The 22506-nt window shown below is 44.6% G+C and overlaps 1 protein-coding gene across 1 annotated transcript in view; it reads left to right on the forward strand.

Moving 5' to 3' along the window:
• The first annotated feature begins 2456 nt into the window (after positions 1 to 2456).
• Positions 2457 to 22506, forward strand: part of GMIP (GEM interacting protein) — a 58218-nt gene continuing 38168 nt past the window's right edge. The window contains exons 1-7 of the mRNA XM_053368781.1: positions 2457 to 2884; positions 13685 to 13778; positions 16044 to 16119; positions 17465 to 17528; positions 19188 to 19313; positions 20239 to 20303; positions 22359 to 22469. Coding sequence (XP_053224756.1) covers positions 2863 to 2884; positions 13685 to 13778; positions 16044 to 16119; positions 17465 to 17528; positions 19188 to 19313; positions 20239 to 20303; positions 22359 to 22469 — 558 coding nt within the window. The 5' untranslated portion in view covers positions 2457 to 2862. The remainder of the gene's footprint in view (positions 2885 to 13684; positions 13779 to 16043; positions 16120 to 17464; positions 17529 to 19187; positions 19314 to 20238; positions 20304 to 22358; positions 22470 to 22506) is intronic.

A 22506-nucleotide genomic window follows, 5' to 3' on the forward strand; every position in this document is an offset into this window, starting at 1 on the left:
AAGAACCTCAGTAAATGGGCAATTAATTGGCCCTGTGCCAGCCACCAAAGGAGTCAAGCAGGGCTGTATTTTAGCCCCGGCCCTATTCAACTTATATATAAATGACATGGTCAAATACCTAACATCCCCGGAGTTTCATGCCCCTAAATTGGCCGAAAAATCAATTTCAGCGCTCCTCTATGCGGACGACGCGGTTCTCTTATCACGAACTAAAGTAGGCCTCAAAAGGCTACTAAGAGAATTCTCAGCCTACTGCAGGAGAGATCAACTGGTGGTTAATCACCAAAAAACCAAAGTCATGGTCTTCGCTAGGAGACACAGATATCACAGATGGGAGATGGACAATCAGCCAATAGAACAGGTCAAAATTTTCAAATACCTCGGAGTAGTTTTCCAGTCAACAGGGGCCTGGGAGGCCCATCATAAATATGCTAGGGAAAAAGCATCTCAAAGCGCCAAAATACTGTCTTGCTTTTACTTTACGAAGGGGGGCAGACATATCCCAGCAGCTCTGGAGGTCTTTCAAGCAAAACCCTTGGCGCAATTACTCTACGGGGCCCAAATCTGGACGGGAAATCATTGCCGCACACTTGAAACGGTCCAGTCTAAATTTTTAAGACAGATTCTAGCCGTTCCACCATGCGCACCAAATGCGGCCCTACGGCTGGAGACTGGCCTCCTCTCCGTCGAAACCCGGACCTGGTTAAGAACATTCAACTATTGGCTTCGCTTAAATTTAAACCCATCCGGACTACTACCTCTAGTAGCACGAGATGCTCATAGAAGTCGGTGGTCTAAAGTAGTGCATCAAAAACTACTTGCATGTGGCCTCCAAGCACAGCATCTCCTGAAAATGGGTCTCCCCAAGGCAAAAACCGTTATTGACCAGCGCATGAAGGATATTGAGCAGCAGAATAATCTGGCCTATATTAAGAAATTTAGTGCTTGGTACGCTTATCTGCCCCCCTCCCACTTTGATTTTCGGGCACCTTATTTGTCTACCTTAACCATTCCAAAACTCAGGCGGGCCTTTACCCTGGCCAGACTAAATATGTTACCCTCAGCTGTTCTTGAAGGTAGATATCAAAAAATTTCATTCAAGAACCGGCTCTGCCCCTGTGGAGCTGGCTACGTAGAGACTGTGTCACACGTTCTCTTGTCTTGCTCCCTATATAAAGATCTCAGGGACGAGACCATCACGCCGCTCCTATCTGCCATCCCGGGCCGCTCTTGTGAAGCCAAATTGTTCTCACTCCTAGCCGACCAGAATAGCTCGACAACAGAGAAGGTTGCCAAATTTATCGAGAGAGCAATGAGACTGAGAGCTGCTATCTGAATGACATCAGTGTCGTCACCCGGATTCCTCGCCTAGGATCTTATTATTATTATCATTACGTTTTATTATTATTATTTTATTACCTCTGCCAAGTTGTAAGTACTGAGATTATTAATTTATCTGCATCTGGTTATTATTCTCTTTCTCCCTGTCCTGACCATCCCTCCGAGGTTATATTTATATTTATAATCTTTCAATTTGGCTGGTCTATTCACTTAACCGACCTGGAACAATCTACCAGAGAAAAGGCCACCGCTCATGGGACAGAGGGTCATGGATGAATGATAATCCAGCTTCTACCTAGGGTTTTAATAGGTCATAAGATTTTATGGTAAATATATTTGTAATGTATTTTTGTCGGTGTTAGTCCTTTGATGCTATGGCCTGTCGGCTACGCAAATAAAGTCTATTCATTTCATTTCATACTTGATTGAGCTAGTACAGTTTAGTAGAGCTGCTAAGAACATAAAATTGGAAGCCCCTCATTCAAATCTTACCTTAGTTACAGACATCTTAGGTGTTTTTAAGCAAGCCAGTATTTTCTTAGCTTTAGCTGTCACATGGGGTGAGCAGGACTAGTCCACTTTGCAGAGCTGCTCTAAGGAAGCCTGCAATCATGTGCCATGAATGCCGATGGCTTATGGTGTCCAGGATCCAGGGGGGTCTAAGCAGTTTCAGAAAATTTATGCATTTCATTATTTATGTTTGGATTTTTACTTTCTCTTGCTGCAATTGCTGCATAGTTGTTGGCTTACAGAGCAAACACATTCATTCATTCATTCATTCATTCATTCATTTGTATACTGCTTTTCTGGCAGACGTCACAAAGTGCTTTACATAAAGTTATTACAGCAATATGCAGCGATTGAAACATAAACTAACAAAACAATGGAATTTTTTTTTAAAGCAGCAGCAGCTGCAACTGCTGCCTCTCCACTCCCCATAGGATCTGGGGTTCTTCAGAGGCCCCCCTGGCGGCAGTTGCCCAAGGGAGGGGCCGCTGACGTGAGCTGGGCAGGGGCCAGCCAGAAGACCCTTTCCTTCCCCTCCCCTTGGGGGGGGTAGCTTTTTTTTACCTCATCCCCACCAGCCATATTTCTGTCAGGAGGTCCTCAAGATACTGAACACAGGTTCAGAGATGGCAAAGCACATGCAATGCATTATATTACAATACTTATTTTATTTTCCCCCGGAGTAGAAAGTGAGGTTTGTTAATCTCGGAAAACCTCAAAGCCAAGAGGCCTTGTGCAGCTGCAGATAGCAAAGCCAGTAGGATTGCCACAGGGCCCTCTTTCTTGCAAGCTGAAGAAAAGTATGCAAATCAAAGGGACAAACAAGTTTCCTCACACGGAAATGCTTGTCGGCAGGAAGCAGCAAATTTTGAGCGGCTGCGGGCTCTGGCAGACCAGCAAGGCTCTGCAAAGTACGCAGAACCCATGGGGCCACCTCCCAGAGCCTGTGGCTTTTGAGTCGTCCGGGGACTTGGGCTGGGATTCACCCCTGCGTTTCCTGCTGAAGACTTGACCATGGCGGACCCTGAACCTGCTGGTAGGTGAAGCAATCTTCTGATCTATTTCAGCAAAAAGGATGAAGCTCATTCTTAGTGCACTGTCAGGAGGCAGGTCCTGGGGCTTCTAATCTGGGGCTGCACTGAAGGTGTGGTTGTGCACTTGCTGGAAAATTCTCACTGTTATTTGGGGCCGGATCTCTGAGAGTAAAGCTTGAGTGGATGAGACCAGCAGTTTATTCAGGGCCAGGGGATCATCTATTTTGTTCGGAACCGAAGACAGCACAAAAGAGACCATGTGTATATACACACTCAGCCAGCTGTCCTCTGCAGTTAACAGTTCCCTCCATCCCAAATGTGGGGAGTAACAGCCTGCAAAACCTGTTTGACCAGAGACAACCATGAGGCAAAAGGGACAAAGAGGTACTGCAACGGGCAACACCACCTCTGCTGTGCAAATACAGCCCCTGTGGGTCTCTACCCAAGGTCAGTATGCAGTCCTTGGTTGTGGCTGGTGCAAAAAAGAGGAAACTAAATGAAACTAGGCAGATTGAGTATAGCAGTGTTCATTTCAGAAGTACTTAGAAAGCAGGAGCAGTTATTAATTGCTTTAGAAACCATTATTATATTCTTACTGTATTCACAGTTGGGAAGAGGGCTCAAAAGGTAGTTGGTGTTATATATTTGTATATATTATATATTTGTTACTTGAAAACTTATTTTAAAAGGCTGACCCTTAAGTTATATCTCTGAAACTGAAGGCATGTGCACACAGCACTAGGTACACTAATTGGAACCCTAATCCTGAAACTTAAAAAAGCAACTTTTAAAACTAATGCTTTTAAAGTTTTGTAGCAGAAATGTCAGATTTGAAATTCTATATGTACACACACACGTGAAATTTTAGATAACTTTCCTCCCCAGATTTGTTTCAGCTGTTGCACTAGATGTTTGAGTGGAAATTATTCAGGCCATCTGAGGAGCCCTTGCAGGATGGTCCATCTCCTGCCAGCCACGCTCAGGGCTGTGATCAGCACAGATTTCCATTTCTTGGCTGTTTTTGCCTAACTGCCCTTCTGTACGTACACACCTACACATTGGACACAAAATCACAGAGCATCTTAGAGCTGGGAAGGGTATAGAGGTCAGGTGACCTGACTCCCTGACTTGGTCTCATCTTCCAGCAATCCTCAGATACAGGAACCTTACCCCATAGATCACAGTGTTGTGTTACAAGCAGAGCCCAGGGCTAATAGTTTCTAAGCCCCAGAGTCTGCTACAATAGTCATAAGAAGAGCTGGCTGCATTAGGCCAGTGGCCAGTCAAGGCCCGCCTCCAGTGGCCAACCAGATGCCCGTCAGCAGGAGCTGAGCAGGAGCAGCCCTCTCTCCCTCTTGGCTGTTTCCAGCAACCTGCGCTCAGAGACCTCTTGCCTCCTACAGGGGAGGGAGAACACAGCCACCCAGGTTAGGAGTTACTGAAACACATTATCTCAGTGAATTTCCCTAATCCTTTTTAAAAGCCGCCATTGCCTCTTTTGGAAGGGAATTACAGTACATAGTCTCACAGAGAAAAGCCACAAGGCATTTTCAATACTGGATGGGTGTGGTTCTCCTAAGGACTCTTAGGGGTTCATGTTCCTATGTGCCTCTGATTCACTGTTTCAGCTTGCGCTACAGCCCCCTTGTATGACCTAAGCGAATGGTTCATATCCCATATCAGGCCTCCATTTCATTCTGTCGGACAGTGAGGACAAGGCTCCGTAGGCACTGGCTCTCTTTTTCCATGGTGGATGTTTTTACAGCTCATTTGTGCTCAGCAAGAAGGCAGAAGTTCCACTTCCCTTTGTGCTCCTCTTACCTCATTTCACAGAAAGTGTCAAATAGTAAAACAAAAAACAAAAAAACAACTCAGCATCTTTCCCGGCCTCAATTAGAACATTATTTCCGGTCCTGGGCCTGGCACACACAGAATAGATGTCGACACAGCTTAACAAGCAAGCATTTGGAGGACAGTGGGAGGATCTGTTCCCCGTGTATACAAAATTCACACACTGGACAAGACACGTACATGCAAAGGAATGTGGGAATCCATGCGTTTCTGCATTAATTTCTGGGCAGAAGTTAGAGGCACCATTTAAGAATGAGAGGGGTATGTTTCAGGATCCCGTCCAGCCAGTTCTGCAGTTCTACACACTGATTTACAAAGTTACCAGGTTTCATAAAAAAAAGATATTGAGGAAGGAATTCAGCGTTGCACTAAGGCCATTATTCCATTAGGACAAGCATCTGGGCTTGACAGATGGAACAATTCCCCCCTCTCCTCCTCCAATGCACTTTTTGGGGTTCTCCCAACCCCTTCAGAGCCAATTTCAGGGTTCAAGGGGAGGAGCGGGAAGGCCACTGTACAAGCAAGAGCCAATTCCGTGGATGCACCTCATTAATTAAATCCCACCCTAAGATTAATGGGGCAGAGCCTTAGAAATAAGGGGTGGGCCTTGGTAGCGTAGGGACAGAACCTGGCCACAGACAGAGATTTTGCCTGGGAGCATTGGGAACAGAGCCTGTGTCCAGTAGTTTCTGGGCAAAGCCTCATAGCCACAAGTGGCTCTAATAGCAAAAATACTCAAGCCAAACAGAAAATAGCCTATCCGCTGGTTTCTGTCTTTATGCTATAGGCACTTCCAGATAGTAACTGTTTTCAGGTGAAATTCTGTCACAAATTCAAGTTGTGCAATTAATGTTGGTTTAGAGGTCTCAAACAATTAAGTTGCTTCTGCAAAAGATCAGACTTTTATAATAAGGAAAATGCACGGGAAAGTGGTGGATGACACTTGCTTTGACACAACATCATTTAACTTCCCTGCAAATAATCTGGAATTAATGCTCAGTCAACAGCCATTGTTATCTAAGTTCTCTACAAACAAATCAGGGTGAATGTTCAACACACAGGTTGTCTGGAACCACCACTATTTTCTCCCTCTGAGAGCTAAACTTCATCCCCTGGAGATCTTGAGATGACTTGTTAGACTTTGGCACCTGGAGACTTATGAGTGACTAGAATTATAAGCAATTAAATGAGCCTGCGTAGTAGTCACCAGGTATGCCCAAGGCATTCGTGTTTGCTTTAGGAAAAGGGCAACTTCTTGACTCTTGCTAGTAACACTGCTGTAGTAATTACAGATTGTAAAAAAGTGAAACTCCCCAAGAAAATATGCCAGGCCTACTCCACTATGATATATAGGTGATCATAGGATGTTTTTATTCCACCAGGCATTCAGCGAACTGATTTCACATGAGATGTTGTTGCTATGGTATTGTGTATTTTTACTTTTTGCAGTGCTGTTCTGCAGACAAGTAAGGTATACAAAAATGTATATTCTGGGGTAAAGTGTGCATATAAATGCATTGTTTGTTGTTTAGTCATTTAGTCATGTCCGACTCTTCGTGACCCCATGGACCAGAGCACGCCAGGCACTTCTATCTTCCACTGCCTCCCGCAGTTTGGTCAAACTCATGCTGGTCGCTTTGAGAACACTATCACACCATCTCGTCCTCTGTCGTCCCCTTCTCCTTGTGCCCTCCATCTTTCCCAACATCAGGGTCTTTTCCAGGGAGTCTTCTCTTCTCATGAGGTGGCCAAAGTATTGGAGCCTCAGCTTCACGATCTGTCCTTCCAGTGAGCACTCAGGGCTGATTTTCTGCAGAATGGATAGGTTTGATCTTCTTGCAGACCATGGGACTCTCAAGAGTCTCCTCCAGCACCATAATTCAAAAGCTATGGTATTGAAGAACCTGATTTATTTTGACATATTATTTGATATTACCAGCTGAAGAAGGCGTTTACTCCGAAACAGGGCCCTGTCCTGGTCACCACTACTGAGTCGTACATCTGATTCACACTCCGGATACTCCTTTTCGGCCCTATTTGATTCTTTATTCCTTATTCTGATTCTATATAATATGGACTCCTTTTGACTGCCATTGAGACTTGTACAGAATAATTGTTGTGTACTGGTATTTCATGTGCCTCTATATTATATCACTGCATATTTGAAACTACGTTATTCTTGTACTGAAACGTTTTACCTTAAAACTATCGTACTTACACGTTGTGTTTAAATTTACTTAAAACTATCGTACCTACACGTTGTGTTTAAATTTACTATCAGCTTCAAATTGTTATTCTTAGCAGAATATACACGTTTTTCTTTTCAACTCTCAAGTAGGAATTATTCCTTATATTGAAACTTATGGCCTGAGCTCTTGGTATATCCTTTTTAGTATATTAGTGAAAATAGCATGTAATGCAATATATAAGGAGAAACTATGTTGCAAAAAATGTGTATATTAAGAAATAGCACTAAAATGTAATTAATCTTCATGAGGGACTTGTGTTTTTTATTAAAAAAATTTGCAAATGTGGAATGTGAAGAACTGAACTAAGACTGAAAAAATGAGAAATGAACTAGAATTGACAGATTTGCCCATCCCTAGATATGGGCAAGGCACACTTATTATGTTTATATAATAAGACATTTAGGCTAAATTTTAGGAAGAGTTATTGAGTTATAGAGTTCCTTAATATTAAGATAGATATCAGTGTTATAAAATACATTCATGACTGTGCATATTCTAGGCTTCTGAACACATATTGTACAGATGTAAAAATTGGTATTAAGTACAATATTCTGCATACTGTCTGTTCAGCTTCCATTTTAAAAAACCGAGTGTCTAGTCCTCATGGTTGCAAAAATAGCCTTGAATGGGTGAGCACTACCAGGTGAAATTGGCAGTGTGTGTTTTGGGAAAGATTTCCAGTGCTGAGTGAACAGAGTTTCAGTGCCCTGCAAAGATTTCTGTGGACAAAGCAAAATAAATTAGGCAAATACATGCAATTTTTATAAGAGCTGTTGATTTCAACTTGACACAGATTTTTTAAAATAAACTTGGTATATGCCAACTTAAAGCATAGAATACATATAGCCCTGCATAGCCTGACAGTGCAAAGTTTGGTCTTCCTACAACTTTTATATGATTCAGTGTCTACTGCTCAGAGAGATGGTTATATCAGTCAAATGGCACATGTCAAATATTGATATAAAGCAAATCCAACCATGGGTGTCTTTGGGATCTCTCCTTAGTAGACTTGCTTTGACTTCCAGGAAGGGAGGAACATCAAAATTAAATATGAGGGGGTGGGGGGAGAAGCTGTAGAAGTCTTGTGGAGTGTGGACCCTGTAAGAAGGGCACACATTGGTTTCACTCTTCTAGCAGACAGTGTGGTCCTTGTATGCACTGATGTGGTCGGTTTCACAGCACTTAAATGGCTCGTTGACAGTGCTGGCTATAGTGACTCTCTGGCAGGCAAGCCACACATCTTTTTGTGGCATGGTTCTAAGCACAGGTCTGGGCAGTATTGTTATTGGATTTGGGGTTTTCTGGGATCAGTGTTTTCCCCAGGAAAACCTGCATTTTACCATTGAATCAGAACAAATGGCAATCAGGTTTTCTGCACATTACTGTTTGCTCTGATTTAGCAATAAAATGCAGGTTTTCCCAGGGAAAGCGCTGGGATAACCCCCCCCCCTTCAGACCTGGACCTGGAAAGCCCAGACCTGTGCCTAGAAAGCATGAAGCCAAGGTAAGTGTGAACCAGCCTATAGCTACTTTTGGACGGGAGGTGCTATAAGACATGGACTCTCACTGGACAGTGCTGAAGTCATCACCACCAGGCATGTCCATCACAAATCCCTACTCTACTTTAGCTGTGCCCATGAGCATAGTCAGACGCACAGGGGGCAGCTGCCCCTCCAATCAAGTAAGTAAATAAAAATACTTAACTAACTGACCAATCACGTCTCCGATAGCTTGGATCTGCAGAAATCCTGGCTGCACCCATGACTGTGCCCTTCATTTCAGCCACTGTCTGAAATGTGGCAGGCAATTACTAGGTCCAGGGCCTTCTCCGTAGTGGCATCCTCCCTCTGGAGACTCTACCCAGAGAAAATCACCTGGAGAGCTGGCATTTTATTGCTGTCACTGCACTGTGAGAGGGTTAAAGACTAATTTTAGCATAACTGTTTTTAGTGGAATTGTGCCTATTTTATGTATCCCGGACAGCTGGTTTGCTATATTCTATGGTCTTGTTACATTGCTCCATTTTCTAGGGTTCTCTTCTGATGGGGGTTCTGTATGAATTGTTTTTCTTTTAAATGGATTGCAAGCCACTTGGAGAACCCATTAAGCTAGGAATGTAGGATACACCTATTAGAACAAACAGTCTGCACCTCCCAGTCCATCTAGTCAATCTATTTTGAATGCCCAAAATTTGCACACACAGATATTTGGATGTTGGGAGGAGGTTACACTGTTCTGCTACAAGAGTTCAAGCAGATGTCTCCAGAAATGAAAACCAAGGGTCACTTCCCGGACTATCCCTAGCAACCAATCTTCCCCATTAACCATCACGTCCCCCAGCACTAGCAAGGTGAACCCCACACTCCACTTTGTTACGCAGAGCTAGGATTATTGCGGCAGATGTACAGAGCCGGCTACAGCATTGCATATCATGCCCCAAAGGGCAAAAGCCAACTTCCTAGGCGTGCCTTCACATTGACAACAGTATCAACAGCACAGAGGGGTTTGTGTTGTTTGGAGACACTGAGAATTCTCAGATTGCAGAGATGGTTGGATTCTGCTGCACTTAGCATGCATGCTGTCCACAAAGACAGGCCAGAAAAGCCTCTTCCTCCAACCCGTGCAATTTCCGTGGTCGGCCAAGGTGTGTCAGCCAATACTGTCAGGACGAAACTAAACTCAAGTCTTTGTCTTTTCCCTATTGGCTGCCTTCCCATTAAAATTCAGCCGGGCAATCTGCGTAGTTCAGTAGTAAGGCAAGCAAGAAGGTGCAAGACCCAGCTGAGTTAAAATGATTTGGAGCAACATTGCTGGCTCTTTTCGTTTTCATTTGTGCCTGACAAACAAGCCTTTCCTCCCATCGCTTGCTGCTTAGTGAAGCAACCCCCTGAATTTAAGGCAACCACATCCTGTTTCTGGAGGAGGGGGAAGGAGAGCAGAGAGATTTTGCTCTGTTTATGGTATGAAGAAGCACATGCCTTGTTTTAAAGGTTTGGCAAAGGGTTTTGACCCAGAGTTAGGCCATCTTGACACATGCTGCATCCTGATATCCAGGTTTATTATGAGCATATAGGGTGTTTCTTTTTAAATTGTTGCTTGGTGGTTTCCACGGGGAAGCATTCTAAAATGGCCTCTTCCCCTGGCAGTCTGAAGTGCTCAAGTCTAGATTCCACCACTTCAAGTCCCCCACCTGAGTCTTCTGCACAAGCAGTCAGGCCAAGTCATGTGTTTGTTTCAGGAAACAGAATTGGACGTTAGTGAGACTCTAGGGAGAAGCCTAGAAAGGGGGGGGGCACAGGTTTGTGCCGCCAATGCATGCTCCTCTCTTGCTTGCTGCTTCACCCTTGGCACACCCCATCATTATGATGAGGCGGCTGGTGCACTGTGCCCAAGGGGGCGCAAGGGGGAACAGACGCCCAACAGTGTCCTGAGGAGTTTGGCAGCCCCTTTTCCCTCCTTCCCTGTGTTGCTCAGCACATCCGCTGTGCCCCACAGGCCATGAGGAGGCTGCTGGAGTGCGGTGCTGCAGCCATGGGTGAGGGCTGTGGGGCCAATAAGGGCCCTGAGGGACCCCCAGCGTGCCTGGTCTGCTGCTGCCCCATGACTGGATACACGTGTCTTTCAGTGACTTTGTGGTAAAGCCAGGGCTGGCCCACCCATGAGGCAAGGTGAGGCAACCGGCTCAGGCGGCAGGATCCACGGGGGCAGCAGATCCTGATGTTGATCTTTCTTTCCCCCTGGTTCCTGATCTTCCCTCACCCCTTCTTCCTTGTTGGGGAGGGCATTCGCCCAGGTACCAAAATGTCTTGGGGTGGCCCTGATAAAGCCTCTCACAGGGATTGGCTGGGCAGCACTGATGTCATAATGTGGTTGGGTTGCACCAATGATGGCTGCAACCCTACTGAACTATTTTTGCCCTCTTCTGTCCAATTTTAAATAGCACCTTTGAGCAGGAAAGGAGGCGGCAACAGACCAAAATTAGTAGGAAAGTAAAGCAAGTTTTTCCCTAGAAGAAAAAGGAAAGGTCAGAAGAGAGTTTATAGTACTACAAACCAATATAGACTTTAGGCCAGCTGAACAGTTATGGATAAGAATCTTGGGTATTGTAACCTTGAGTGAAATGCTGAGAATCCTCAGCCGCCCATCAAAGAGTTCTCCCAGAAGTAGGATTGCCATATTTAAAAAAGTAAAAACCATGACACACTGAAAGTTGTTGGGCTTTTTGGTTTTTTTAAGTAAAAGCTACAAGAAAATTTGAGGTTTTGGAGCTTTTAAAGGCAATTTTGGCACAATTTAACCCCCATTGCAAGTGGAGAGCAGCAATGGTCCATCAGTGCAAGTATTTCTCCTTGTGCTACATAATGTCCTGCCCCTCTTCTCACCCCTGTGTGCCTCCCAAAACTGGAATTCTCTCAACCCTTTGAAGCAGAGTTGGTGATGGCATGGGGCATGCGTGGAGAACACATTTAATGTTCTGGCTTAAGCAGGTTTCCATTGTGAATATCCTAGCTGGAATCCAGCTGAAAATAGTGCAGAGTAATGCAATGCACTTTATTCCATGCTACCCTGATACCAACCAATCAGCTACTGGTGCCTGTCATGTCACTTCCCAAGCAACCCCTGAGGTACGACTGCCTCTCTTTGGCATCAGAAGCTCTGGTACCAGCATGGAGCACATCCTTGCTTCCTTCCAGTGGTGGCCAGACCACTTACCAGGAAGGAGAGGAGCAAGGTGTCAGGGAGATTGGCATATTGTGGGCACATGGGAGGGAGTGCCAAGTTGAGCCTGCCCATTTGCCTGCACCAAGCCGGCTTCCCTCCCACCTTGTCCTCTCCCTCTCGGAAAGCAGCAGTGGCACTGCTACCTGAAAGCTGGCAGTGCAGCTTCCCTCCACAGGCAAGTTGCTCCTGCCCCCTGAATTTTGTCAAGTCTAGAAGTGGAGCTCAGTGATTTTTGCTGAGTCCCAGTTGTCTATCAATCTCACTAGGACCGTTATAAAAATAGTGGAGCACTGGCTGGGGAAATATCATCCTTGCCCCCGTTTTTCTGGCAACTGGTGTGAAATAGGTAAATAAAAAATAAGGTCAGTTTTCTTGGGTGGATCCTGTTTAACAGGACTCCTGGAATTAGTCTGGATTCAGGACTACACCAAAGAGACAATTTGTTCCCCACGTCCCATGGAGCTCTCTCCACTGCAATGACTGTTGTGATGTCCTCAGAGAGAACACTGGCCCAAGTTCAATCCCAAACATCTCCAGGAAGGGCAGGGAATGTCTTAAGGGCTTGTCCACACTTCCGCTTCTCCTGTGCCTTGGAAGCACAGGTCTGAGCCGTTTACCCCTTTCCCTTCACCTTTCCCAGGGAAACCCACTCTTTAGCTCTAAATCGGAACAAATGGCAATCCACAAAAACCCCAATTGCTGTTTGCTCCGATTGAGCACTAAAGAGTAGTTTTCCCTGGGGGGAAGTGTGGGGAAGACCTGAAATTCTGTTAGGCCACTGCCAGTCAGGACTTATCCACACTTACCTTGTGCCCCACTCTTTCCAGGCACAGATCTGCACTTTAAAGCTCCATGTCCAAGTGCCCCGTTTTTTGCTCCAGAGCTTTCCCTGAGAAAAGTGGCTCTTTAAAGCTGACTCAGAGCAAACAACAATTTGTAGAGTGCCATTTGCTCTGACTGAGCTTTAAAGCTCCTTGAACACAATGTGCCTTGCTTTTCTGTGAAGATACTTTTCTTTGTCCTCCTGTAAATACCCTTCCAACACAACAGCACTGATTTCTCTTGCCCTTTATCATATTCTCAACTAGCTAGCCCCACCCCCATCAATTGCATGGATTCAGAATATGATATTACTAGCAGTGGGACCCATCCAGTATTGCTTTTGTCATCGGGGGGGGGGAATGACAGACACAATGTTTAAAGAGAAGCCACAGTTGGTTATTGGTCTGTGGTACAAGCCTGGCAACTTTTCAGTTTACATGACAATTGCTGGATCTTATCAGGTCAGATGCTGGGTCGGCCATCAGTTCTGCCACTCTCTCCTATGCTTACAGCCTTTCTTTAAATTTTACTTTTCACAATGCTGTTTGTTTGTTTGTTTGTTTGTTTATACTTTCATCCTCCATGTTCTGTTTTTAAAAATGCAAATATGTTTAAAAGAGTTGCAAAACTGCTCGCAGGACTAATGCCTTGGTGATGTCATGTGTGCTAGCCAATTAGTACTGTCAGTGCTTTCCCCCTTTCTTTCTTTTTAAGGAAAAGGGGTCTTGGCGGACACCATGAAGTTGTTACAGTAAATGCCACACTTTTGGGGGGGGGAGGTGCCCGTACTGCATAGCCTTGAGTACCTCCAGAAGAAAAGTACCGAGTGCTGTGACAAGCCAGATCTTCCTGCAAATTAGCATCACTGTTGTTTTTTCCTAAGGAGCAAATGGCATGTTTGTATTAAGGAGAGTTTCAAGCCAGCTCTGCAAATCTTGTGCCTATCTTTATTTCAGTTTGAGCATTCACTAAGCCCAATAAGATTTCAAACACATCCATATTGTTAATTATTTAAATAGTTTTCAGTAGATTTTAGCTTGAAAGGAAGACAAGACTTCTCTATAATTTTGCCAGAATGCATGGCTAGATTCTATCTTTCATTGTTTGCACAAGGCCTCACGGAGATTTCTCTTTTATCCCTTTTATCCTCCTTTCCAGATCTCAATAGCCAAGTGAAAGGGACTGAAAACAAGAAACGCTTCAGTGAGATTTTCCGGAGTCTGGATGCCATAGAAATTTCAATTGGAAATTCGTATGTATCCAAGATCGGTTTCATAGCAATCCTCCTAACACAGTGCTCACCACCACCGCTAAATTTATCCATACTGTTGTACAAAACTGAAGGGGAAAGATCAACGCAGATGAGGCATGAGCATCTCCATCAACTGTGGCTGCTGAAAAAAGCACAACTGCAACCATGAAAATGGCTTAGAATTGTCAGAACAATATTTCTACTGACCTGTCCAGGTTGTTATGCTTTTCGCCAGAACCAGAGGGTGCAAAGCCAGAAAAAATAACCCAGCTGAATTCTTCTTGCATTTAGCCTGGTTCTTTTATTTATTTAACAAAATTTATATACTGCTTAAATGGAAATAAAACCTCTAAGCACTTTTCAAATAATATAAAACATACATTTAAATTGTCAATAAAAATCAGTGTTAGAAACATGCTATAAAAAGCAAAATGAATAAAATCAACAGTTAAAAGTATACATTCTAAGCTAACATTATGGGTTAAATACCCATCAACTTTACATGTCTGGGTAGGCTTGCCCAAATGGAAAAGTTTTTAGCAGGTACTGGAAAAAATACAGGAAGGAGCCTGCCTAAAGTCAATGGGCAGGGAGTTCTGGGGTTTAGGAGCTGTGACACCAAAATATGGGTTCCTTACAAATGCAGAACAGCTATTCTGGCACACCTGCAACAGTGCGAGTTGGGCAGATCCAGATGGCTGACTGGGGTAAGGGGATCCTTCAAGCAAACTGATCGACCCTAAGGTGTTGGTAGCAGACATGTACTTTATGTTATTTTTGGTTTTTGGTTTTTTAAAGTTTGAGGTGCAGGTGCCTCCGTGGCTAGGAGTGCCTTTTGCCAGCTTGATTGGTAAGACAGCTGTGGCCATTCTTGGACTGGGATAACTTGACCATGTACTGGTAACCTCGTGGTTGCACTACTCTGGTGCACTCCATGGGGTTGCCCTTGGGGTTGGTCCACAGGCTGCAGCCGCTGCAGAATGCGGGAGCAAACCACCGGCAGCATATAACATGCCACTTGGGGGATTTTTTCTGGCTGCCAAGCTGCTGCCAGTCCAAGTTCAAGGTGCAGGTATGAAGATATAAAGCCCTCTATAGCTCAGGACCAGGGAGCTTGAGAGACCACCTTATATCTCACCCAGCAGATCACTGCAGCATGCAGGAGAATTTACCCTTTCAGTGCCAAAGGTTTCCAAAGTTTTCTCTGCGGTAACTCTGGGCAGGGCTTTTTGTGTGGCTGCCCCTGCTCTGTGGAATAGCGTTCATGTTGAGATGCCCAATGTCGACAGGTGCCCAATATCCACACTTTCCAGAAACAAACTGAGGCTTTATAGGCTTTTCCAGTTGGCTAAATGGGTTTTTGCTTTGGTATGGTTTTAGTTTTGTTTTAAACACAACTGCTGGTACCCCCACCACCCCCAGCAACTGTTTATTGATGTTTCCATTGTACATTGTCTTGAGGTAACTCTATAGAAACTAATTGATTAATGAAGATGATGACAATAGATAATTCTGCAGCAGAGAATAATGACATCAGGAGTAATTTACTTTGGGAACAAATCAAAGGAATGCAGTTTCAATGGAAGCAGGATCAACTAAAATTGTTCTGTGGAAATGCAACCAGCCCCACACAGTTGATGCTACTGCTGGGTTTGCTTGACCTGGGGGAGAGAGAAAATCAAGGTTTCTGGAGTTTCATGCAACTTTTGTCTCTATCAAACCAGCTTCTCTGACAAGCTACTTTTGTTTATATGGTCATAACTTTAGGGAATAGTTGCATTTCTTGGTATGCTGCCATTGCAGATTTTAGAAGGAAGGCTTTCAAAGTGATGAACAAGCAGCAATGGAGGACTGCTTCATGTTGCTGGAAGGCAAATACCTGTGTGTCATTGCCATCATTTGTGCATATAAGCAGGGAGCCACAATGGATTATTACTCCCTATTGAGAGCACATATGTTGTACATTTTACCAGAAAAAAAATGAATTTGCCAGTGCACATCTTGCTCAGTCAGGATGACCCCAAATACTCTGGTTTTTTGGGTGGAAAAATCCAAATGCTACCATTCTCCCAGATAAGAATCTAATAATAAATAAAGGAGGATTTGCCACTCAGTAATGGCTCCTAAAATCTACCACTCAAGGCAGCTACACCATTCTGCATAATATTGTGTTGTATGGCCCATTTTGTGTTGTATGGTTCTGGTGGAGAACCTTTACTTCTGCCGTGTGTGTAATATTACTTGTTGGCTCTTTCTAATTTGCAGGGCAGTTGATATGTTCATTGATGATGTTAATGACAACGATAGTGGAATCTCAAACCTGCAGACGGAAAAACTACAGGTACGTTGAAATGTAAGCCTGACACTGGAGTGAAAAACTATTAGTGCATTTGTGGAAAGCTAATTTGTTCCAACAGTTCAAAAGTAACCAAATCCCTTCCTTTGCATGATAAACTCCCCCATAAAGTCTAATACCACAAAACTAGCAAAATGGGTAGCCAACATGGTGCCTATGGGTGCGGTGGCCCCCTTGAGAACTTCCACACACCACTGACTGTCCCTTGCATTAACAGGGGAGAAGGGGGCTGGCTGCTTTTCTTCCCCTCAAAAAGTCCTGTACAGCTGGAGGACAAAGTTGGAAGGCTCTTACCTTCATCTGCTTCTTTTCTGCTGCATGTGCTTTTCAAAGCTCAGACCAGCACTGAAGCTGAAAGCAGGAGAAAGGGAAGATTCTGGGAGCTTGTGGGGAGGGGCTAGGGGAGAAAGTGGTCAAGAAAGAGAAAATGTAATTGGAGAGAGTGGAAGGAAGAGAAGGGGCAGTGTACATGTGCAAAGATCCAGCAAAACAGATCCACTGGAAACGGCATAATTTTTTAAAGAAGTTTTCTCCTCCTTCCCAAATTACCATTAAATCACAAATCATATCTGTCTCATTGACAAGACTGCAAAAATCACAGATCCTGTGCTTTGGTCTAGTGCTGCCATGGTGTAAAATTGTGGATCCAAGGCACAGATCCTTATGGATCCCCAAATAGTGAGAAATTAGCTTAATATCACTTTTTAGCTCAAAGGGTGTGAAAGGTGTCTGAGACGACACTGCAGGATATTTCAGCTATCTTGTGAGGTTTTGGATTTTATCACTTGCCTTCTACCATCTGCATAGCTGTCAATGTTTCCCTTTTTTTAAAGGGAAATTCCCTTATTCCGAATAGGATTCCTCGCAAGAAAAGGGAAAAGTTGACAGCTATGACCAATCTGCTCCTTCCCAAGTTTCTGCATCAGAAGCAGATTATGTGGGTGGGTGGGTCTGAGGTGCACAGTCTGCACCTCGTGCCCTTTGGCAAAATGAAGGGCTCGCCCACACTTCCATTTGCCCCATTCCTAGAAAGCACAAGCGGGTTTCCACTTGCCCTGCTGCTTTCTCCAGGAAAACTTGCTCTTTAAGTGCTAAATGGGAGCCAATATCCACCTGGAGAAAACCTGGTTGACCTTTGTTCTGATTCAGTGTGAAGAATGGGTTTCCTCTCAAGAAAGCAATGGGGCAAACAGAAGCTGGAAGAGCCCTAAAGCACTGTAGTTGTGTTAAACAAAGCAAATGAAGCTTTAAAATGGTGGGCTGTGCATTTGGGGGTTATTCGCCCATTTAGAAACATTCTCAAAAATGTTATCCTCTCTTTGTTTCACAGACAGATGAAGCTTTCTATAAATGTGAAGGAAGTTCGGAAGCAGGAGAACCAGGGAACATGTCAGGTAACAGGACAAGGGAGGTTAAACAAAGGTGGCCAAATTCAGTTTGGATTGCCACTGTCATTTTACATCTGCTGCTAGGCTTGAGGACTCTTGTAAGTTTTTGGCATCATGAATGGCAGGACATCCAGGACAGACAAAAGAAAGTCCTTCTCCACAAAATGCACAATTAATTTATGGAGTTCACCATCACACAATGTGGTGATAACCAGTAGCTTAGATGGCTTTGAAAAGGGGATCTGATGAATTCATGGAGGATGTGTCAATTAAATGATGTTTTTTTTTAAATTACAAAAGCCCACCCTCTGGTTATATTTTCACTTAACAGCATGGCTACCCACAACCTGTTGTGAGGAAACACATTCTTTGGTTGCTTCCCCCATCACTACTTCCATCTGGAAGGGGGAGGAGATTGCTGGCACTCCCTCTCCCCTTTCTCTAGTTTCAGAACTGTTTAGGGGCAGTTTAATGGCTGAATGGTGGCAACATGAGGATGACCATCCTGGGAGGCATGTGATTATGTAGGTCAGGTGTTGGAACAAACCTTGCCTTGGAAGAACTTGATTAGGTTTTGTGATTTTTCCACCCTAAATGACAGATTCCTACTCACTGATTCATGGGATCAAAGTCACGTTTAAGCATTACTGTATTAAAGACATATGTAAAAGGGAGTCAAAGAGGGAAGTGCTCTGGAATTAAGAGCAATCACTATTAAGTATGTACACACTCTTAAAAGCCAGACATTCAGTGTGATGTCTCACACAGGTGGGGTCCTTTGCCCTCCTACAGAAGAAAGGCCTCTCATTGTGAGAACTGGTCTTTTTGGCTAGGTAGCCTGGCTGAAGGACCAAGTTGCCAGGGAGAAAAATGAAACTGTAAGTTGGAGAACTCATTAGTTCCAGAACAGTAGCACAGACAGATGACAAGAAGGGCATGTCCAAAGGATGAGTCATTGGGGGATTGGTGCTCCTTAAGTATGAAAATCCCTCCCAATGTTGCTGGACACTTACAAATAAGATTTTATACCCCTGTCATTCTTTCCAGAGGTTCCTGTGATTTTGTCTGTTGTTTCTTATATTATTGAGGACCTTCTCTGTTTTGGTTGGCATCCAAAATACCAATCCATATTTCACCACCCCATTTAACTTGGGTCAAGAACAACAAACCTGTTGCCAATGACCCCTTTAATGATATCTGAATAACCTATTTACAATATTAGGGCTCCATCTGGAAGTACCCAAAGAGATGAAGGTAGCCGCACTGCTAGTGAACTAGAGAAAGCCTTGTCTGGCTCAGGAGCAAGGCAAGCATCAGGAAGGCGGAAGACATGGAGCAGGTGCTGCAAGAGACACACACACGGGGCACTTTGTTACAATGGCAGTGCATGTTACAAGGAAGGAGAAGCTACAGGGATTGAAAAGGCCAATCACCAATCAGCGGAGGAGGGGGGTAGAGTAAAGCAAGAGGCTGGTAAAGATGTTTGGTCTCCTGGAAGCCAATGGGCTTCCTGTGGCCCAATGAGCAGAGCGGTTAGACACCAAGTCTGGCTTTGACCTGACCAATGGAGACTTGTTTGCCTCCTCACTCTGCTGAGTGCTGGTGGTCAGCCACAGGGACTTCTTCTGCAGCTGGTTCCTGAAACCTGCAAATTAATTTTCTCAGCTGAAGAGGCCGACGAGATGCTGATCAAGTGCACTGGTGGCGTGGAAGCAGCCCTAGGCTATGCCAAGATGTGGTGCAAATACGTCAAGGAACTCTTGACCTGGGTTGACAAACGCCTGAATTACGGTGAGGCTGGTTTTGCATTATCCATGACCTAAACAGGCCATCAGACCCTCCAAACTCTCCTCTAACACAGACTCTTTTAAGTTAAAATCCAGGTGATATATTTCCACATTAGGCAGCCATAAAAAATGTCCCCACAATCAATCCTGGCCAAAACAGCAGCAGAAGATGACATTAGAAAGGGTACACAGTGTTGCGACATACAAGAGCCCCACAAGAAGCATTTGGGAATCCAGCTGGATTTTCAGTAAGGCTTTATTCAGTTGCAGTCTTGCAGCATTGTAAAGCAGTCTTGGTACATTAAGGATACACAAGATACTGGTGGAATTACATTCAGGGAGAAGCCAGAGGAGGGAGAAAGGTTGTTTTCTGCTGCTCCAGAGAAGCGGACACGGAGCAATGGATCCAAACTACAAGAAAGAAGATTCCACCTAAACATTAGGAAGAACTTCCTGACAGTAAGAGCTGTTCGACAGTGGAATTTGCTGCCAAGGAGTGTGGTGGAGTCTCCTTCTTTGGAGGTCTTTAAGCAGAGGCTTGACAACCATATGTCAGGAGTGCTCTGATGGTGTTTCCTGCTTGGCAGGGGGTTGGACTCGATGGCCCTTGTGGTCTCTTCCAACTCTATGATTCTATGATCACCTGAAGACAACCTTGCCTCTTTATGCTAGCTGGCAAGGAATCAATTAGGCTACGCCCCATGATGCTTAGTCATCACATGCTGCTGAGTCAGCATTCCCAATAAGCACAGTGTTTAACTCCTTGATACCCACAACACTCCAACACACAGTTCTTTCCATGAATCTTGCCACAAGGTAGGAGCAGCTTTCCAAAATCCCATGTTTTTGTGGCTACATAGAAAGAAGCTCTCTGCTCCTACTATATGTTTCCTTTAGAAATTCAGTCTATTGTTGTTTTCTGTTCATAGAAACTGAGTTTGCAAAGAACATCCTGAAGATCGCTGATGCTGGCAGGAGTGCCATTTTCCCACAGGTATTGTTTCCTAGTTGCTCCCTTCTGGGACTTCATTTCACAGGCTGTGTGAAATAGTTTCGGTATTGCCCTACGTTGTCTGATCTGTAGGGTCTTTGCTAGTCTCTCCCATGCAGAGCCTAAATCTATAAGGTGTGTGTGTACCCCCCCCCCACGTTTACAGGTACCATTTTTCCAGTACGTATAAAGATGAATTCACCCATGCAAGGGCAAGTGTTCCAGGGTGCCACTTCCAATAATGCAGCACCCAAAGGCAACTGTTATTTTCTGGTATTATGTTCTCATCAGCTAGTTAATGGACATGACACACTTGAAAGCTAGCCTCTCTACTTGACAGAGCAAAATTAACTCTTATGTGCATTACACCATGCTATTAGCATTAATTTCATGTCTGTTTCATTCCTGCAGCTCTGAGAAGCAACCAGCATCCTCTGTATGTCAGGGATGGGCAACCTGGTACCCCTAGGTGTTGCTGGATTGCGACGCCCACCTTCCTTCACCATTGGCCATGCTGGGGGGGGGGGCTGATGAGAGTTGGAGCCCAACAACATCTGGAGCACCACACAGTTCCCTGTCCCTGTTCTATGTTGTACACTCAAACCTCTGTTCTCAAATGGCTCCGTTTTCAAATGTTTTGGCTCCCAAATGCCAAAGACCCGGAAGTAACTGTTCTGGTTTTCAAACAATTTTCAGAAGCTGAACTTCTGATATGGCTTCCGTTTTGAGTTTCCCTATTGTATTGAGGCTTCTGCTTTCAATTTTTGGTTGTCGGACGTTTCGGAAGTCGAATGGTCTTCCAGAGTGGATTACATTTGACAATTGAGGTTTGACTATCGTAGTGCCATGACACTAGCTTCTAATATGGCTGGGCTAAGTTGCAGCTAGAACTCCTAAAGCTTGATTCTCTGCTTTCTCCTTTAAGCAGGCAGAGGGGTTGTTGCTGAAAACCACTTCTGTGTGGTATGCAGCTAGAAATAGAAATAGAAATAGAAATATCTTTATTGTCATTGCCCCCTCTCAGGGACAACGAAATTACTTGACTGCTCCATAAAAACACTAATTAAAACAATACAGTATAATACAGCAAGGAAGATTAGATGACTTTCAAAGTCCAGGCTTCCCATTCAGGGCTGAGATCGCTCTGGAGAAGAAGCTGTTCTTAAGACGGCTCGTTCTTGTCTTCATCGTCCTGTATCTCCATCCCGACGGCAGGAGCTCGAAGAGACAGTGACCAGGATGCGATGGATCTTTTACTATGTCCAGTGCCTTCCTATGGCACCTTGTGGCATAAATCTGCTCTAAGGTGGAGAGTGGGCAGCCAACAATGCTCTCTGCTGCCTTAACAACTCTGCACAACCCCATCCTGTCCTGGGTAGTACAGCTTCCGTACCACACACATAAGCCATAAGTGAGCACGCTCTCAATGGCACAGTGATAGAAGGCAAGCAGCAGTTTCTGCGGAAGATGGTTTTTCCTTAGAATTCTCAAAAAGTACAGTCTCTGCTGTGCCTTCTTCACAAGCCCCCTTGTGTTGACACTCCAGGACAGATCCTCTTGTAATTCAATGCCCAAAAATCTGAACGTTGTTACCCTCTCCACACAGACCCCATCAATCAAAAGTGGCTGGATATTGCTCTTCTGTCTCCTGAAGTCCACCACAAGCTCCTTTGTCTTCCTTGTATTTATGAGCAAGTTGTTAGCTCTGCACCACTCTGTCAGCCGCTCCACCTCATCTCTATAGCTAGTTTTGTGGATTGGCTCTAGTGCTTCAAAAGTCTCGAAAGCCAGTTGCAGTGCTGATGTGGACACTTGCCACGTGACGTGGCTGATCCACGGGGTGAGCTGTTCACATATGCCATGGTTACTGCATTGAGCCAGCAAATGAAACCGGCAGAGCAGTGCCACATACGTGAGATAGGAGGTCTTCTTTCATCGCTGTGCTAATAGGGAGACTGAGCATTCCCTGTAAGCTGGGATTTGAACCGAAACATCCTGGTTCCAGTCCCAACACTCTCAGTCCTAGAACCCATTGGCTCTGTGTTTTTGTCTTTTCAGACTTGTATGCCCTTACAGAATCTGTACACCATGACCATGGAGCATGACATCAGGGCAGGGAACTTGGCCATAGAGACGGCTGGGATTTTGCAAATGAAGGAATACTATCAGGTACAGTGTTTCTCAGCTTAGATGAGACACCATTTTA

Source organism: Podarcis raffonei, chromosome 2, assembly GCF_027172205.1.
Source record: "Podarcis raffonei isolate rPodRaf1 chromosome 2, rPodRaf1.pri, whole genome shotgun sequence".
NCBI lineage: Eukaryota > Metazoa > Chordata > Lepidosauria > Squamata > Lacertidae > Podarcis > Podarcis raffonei.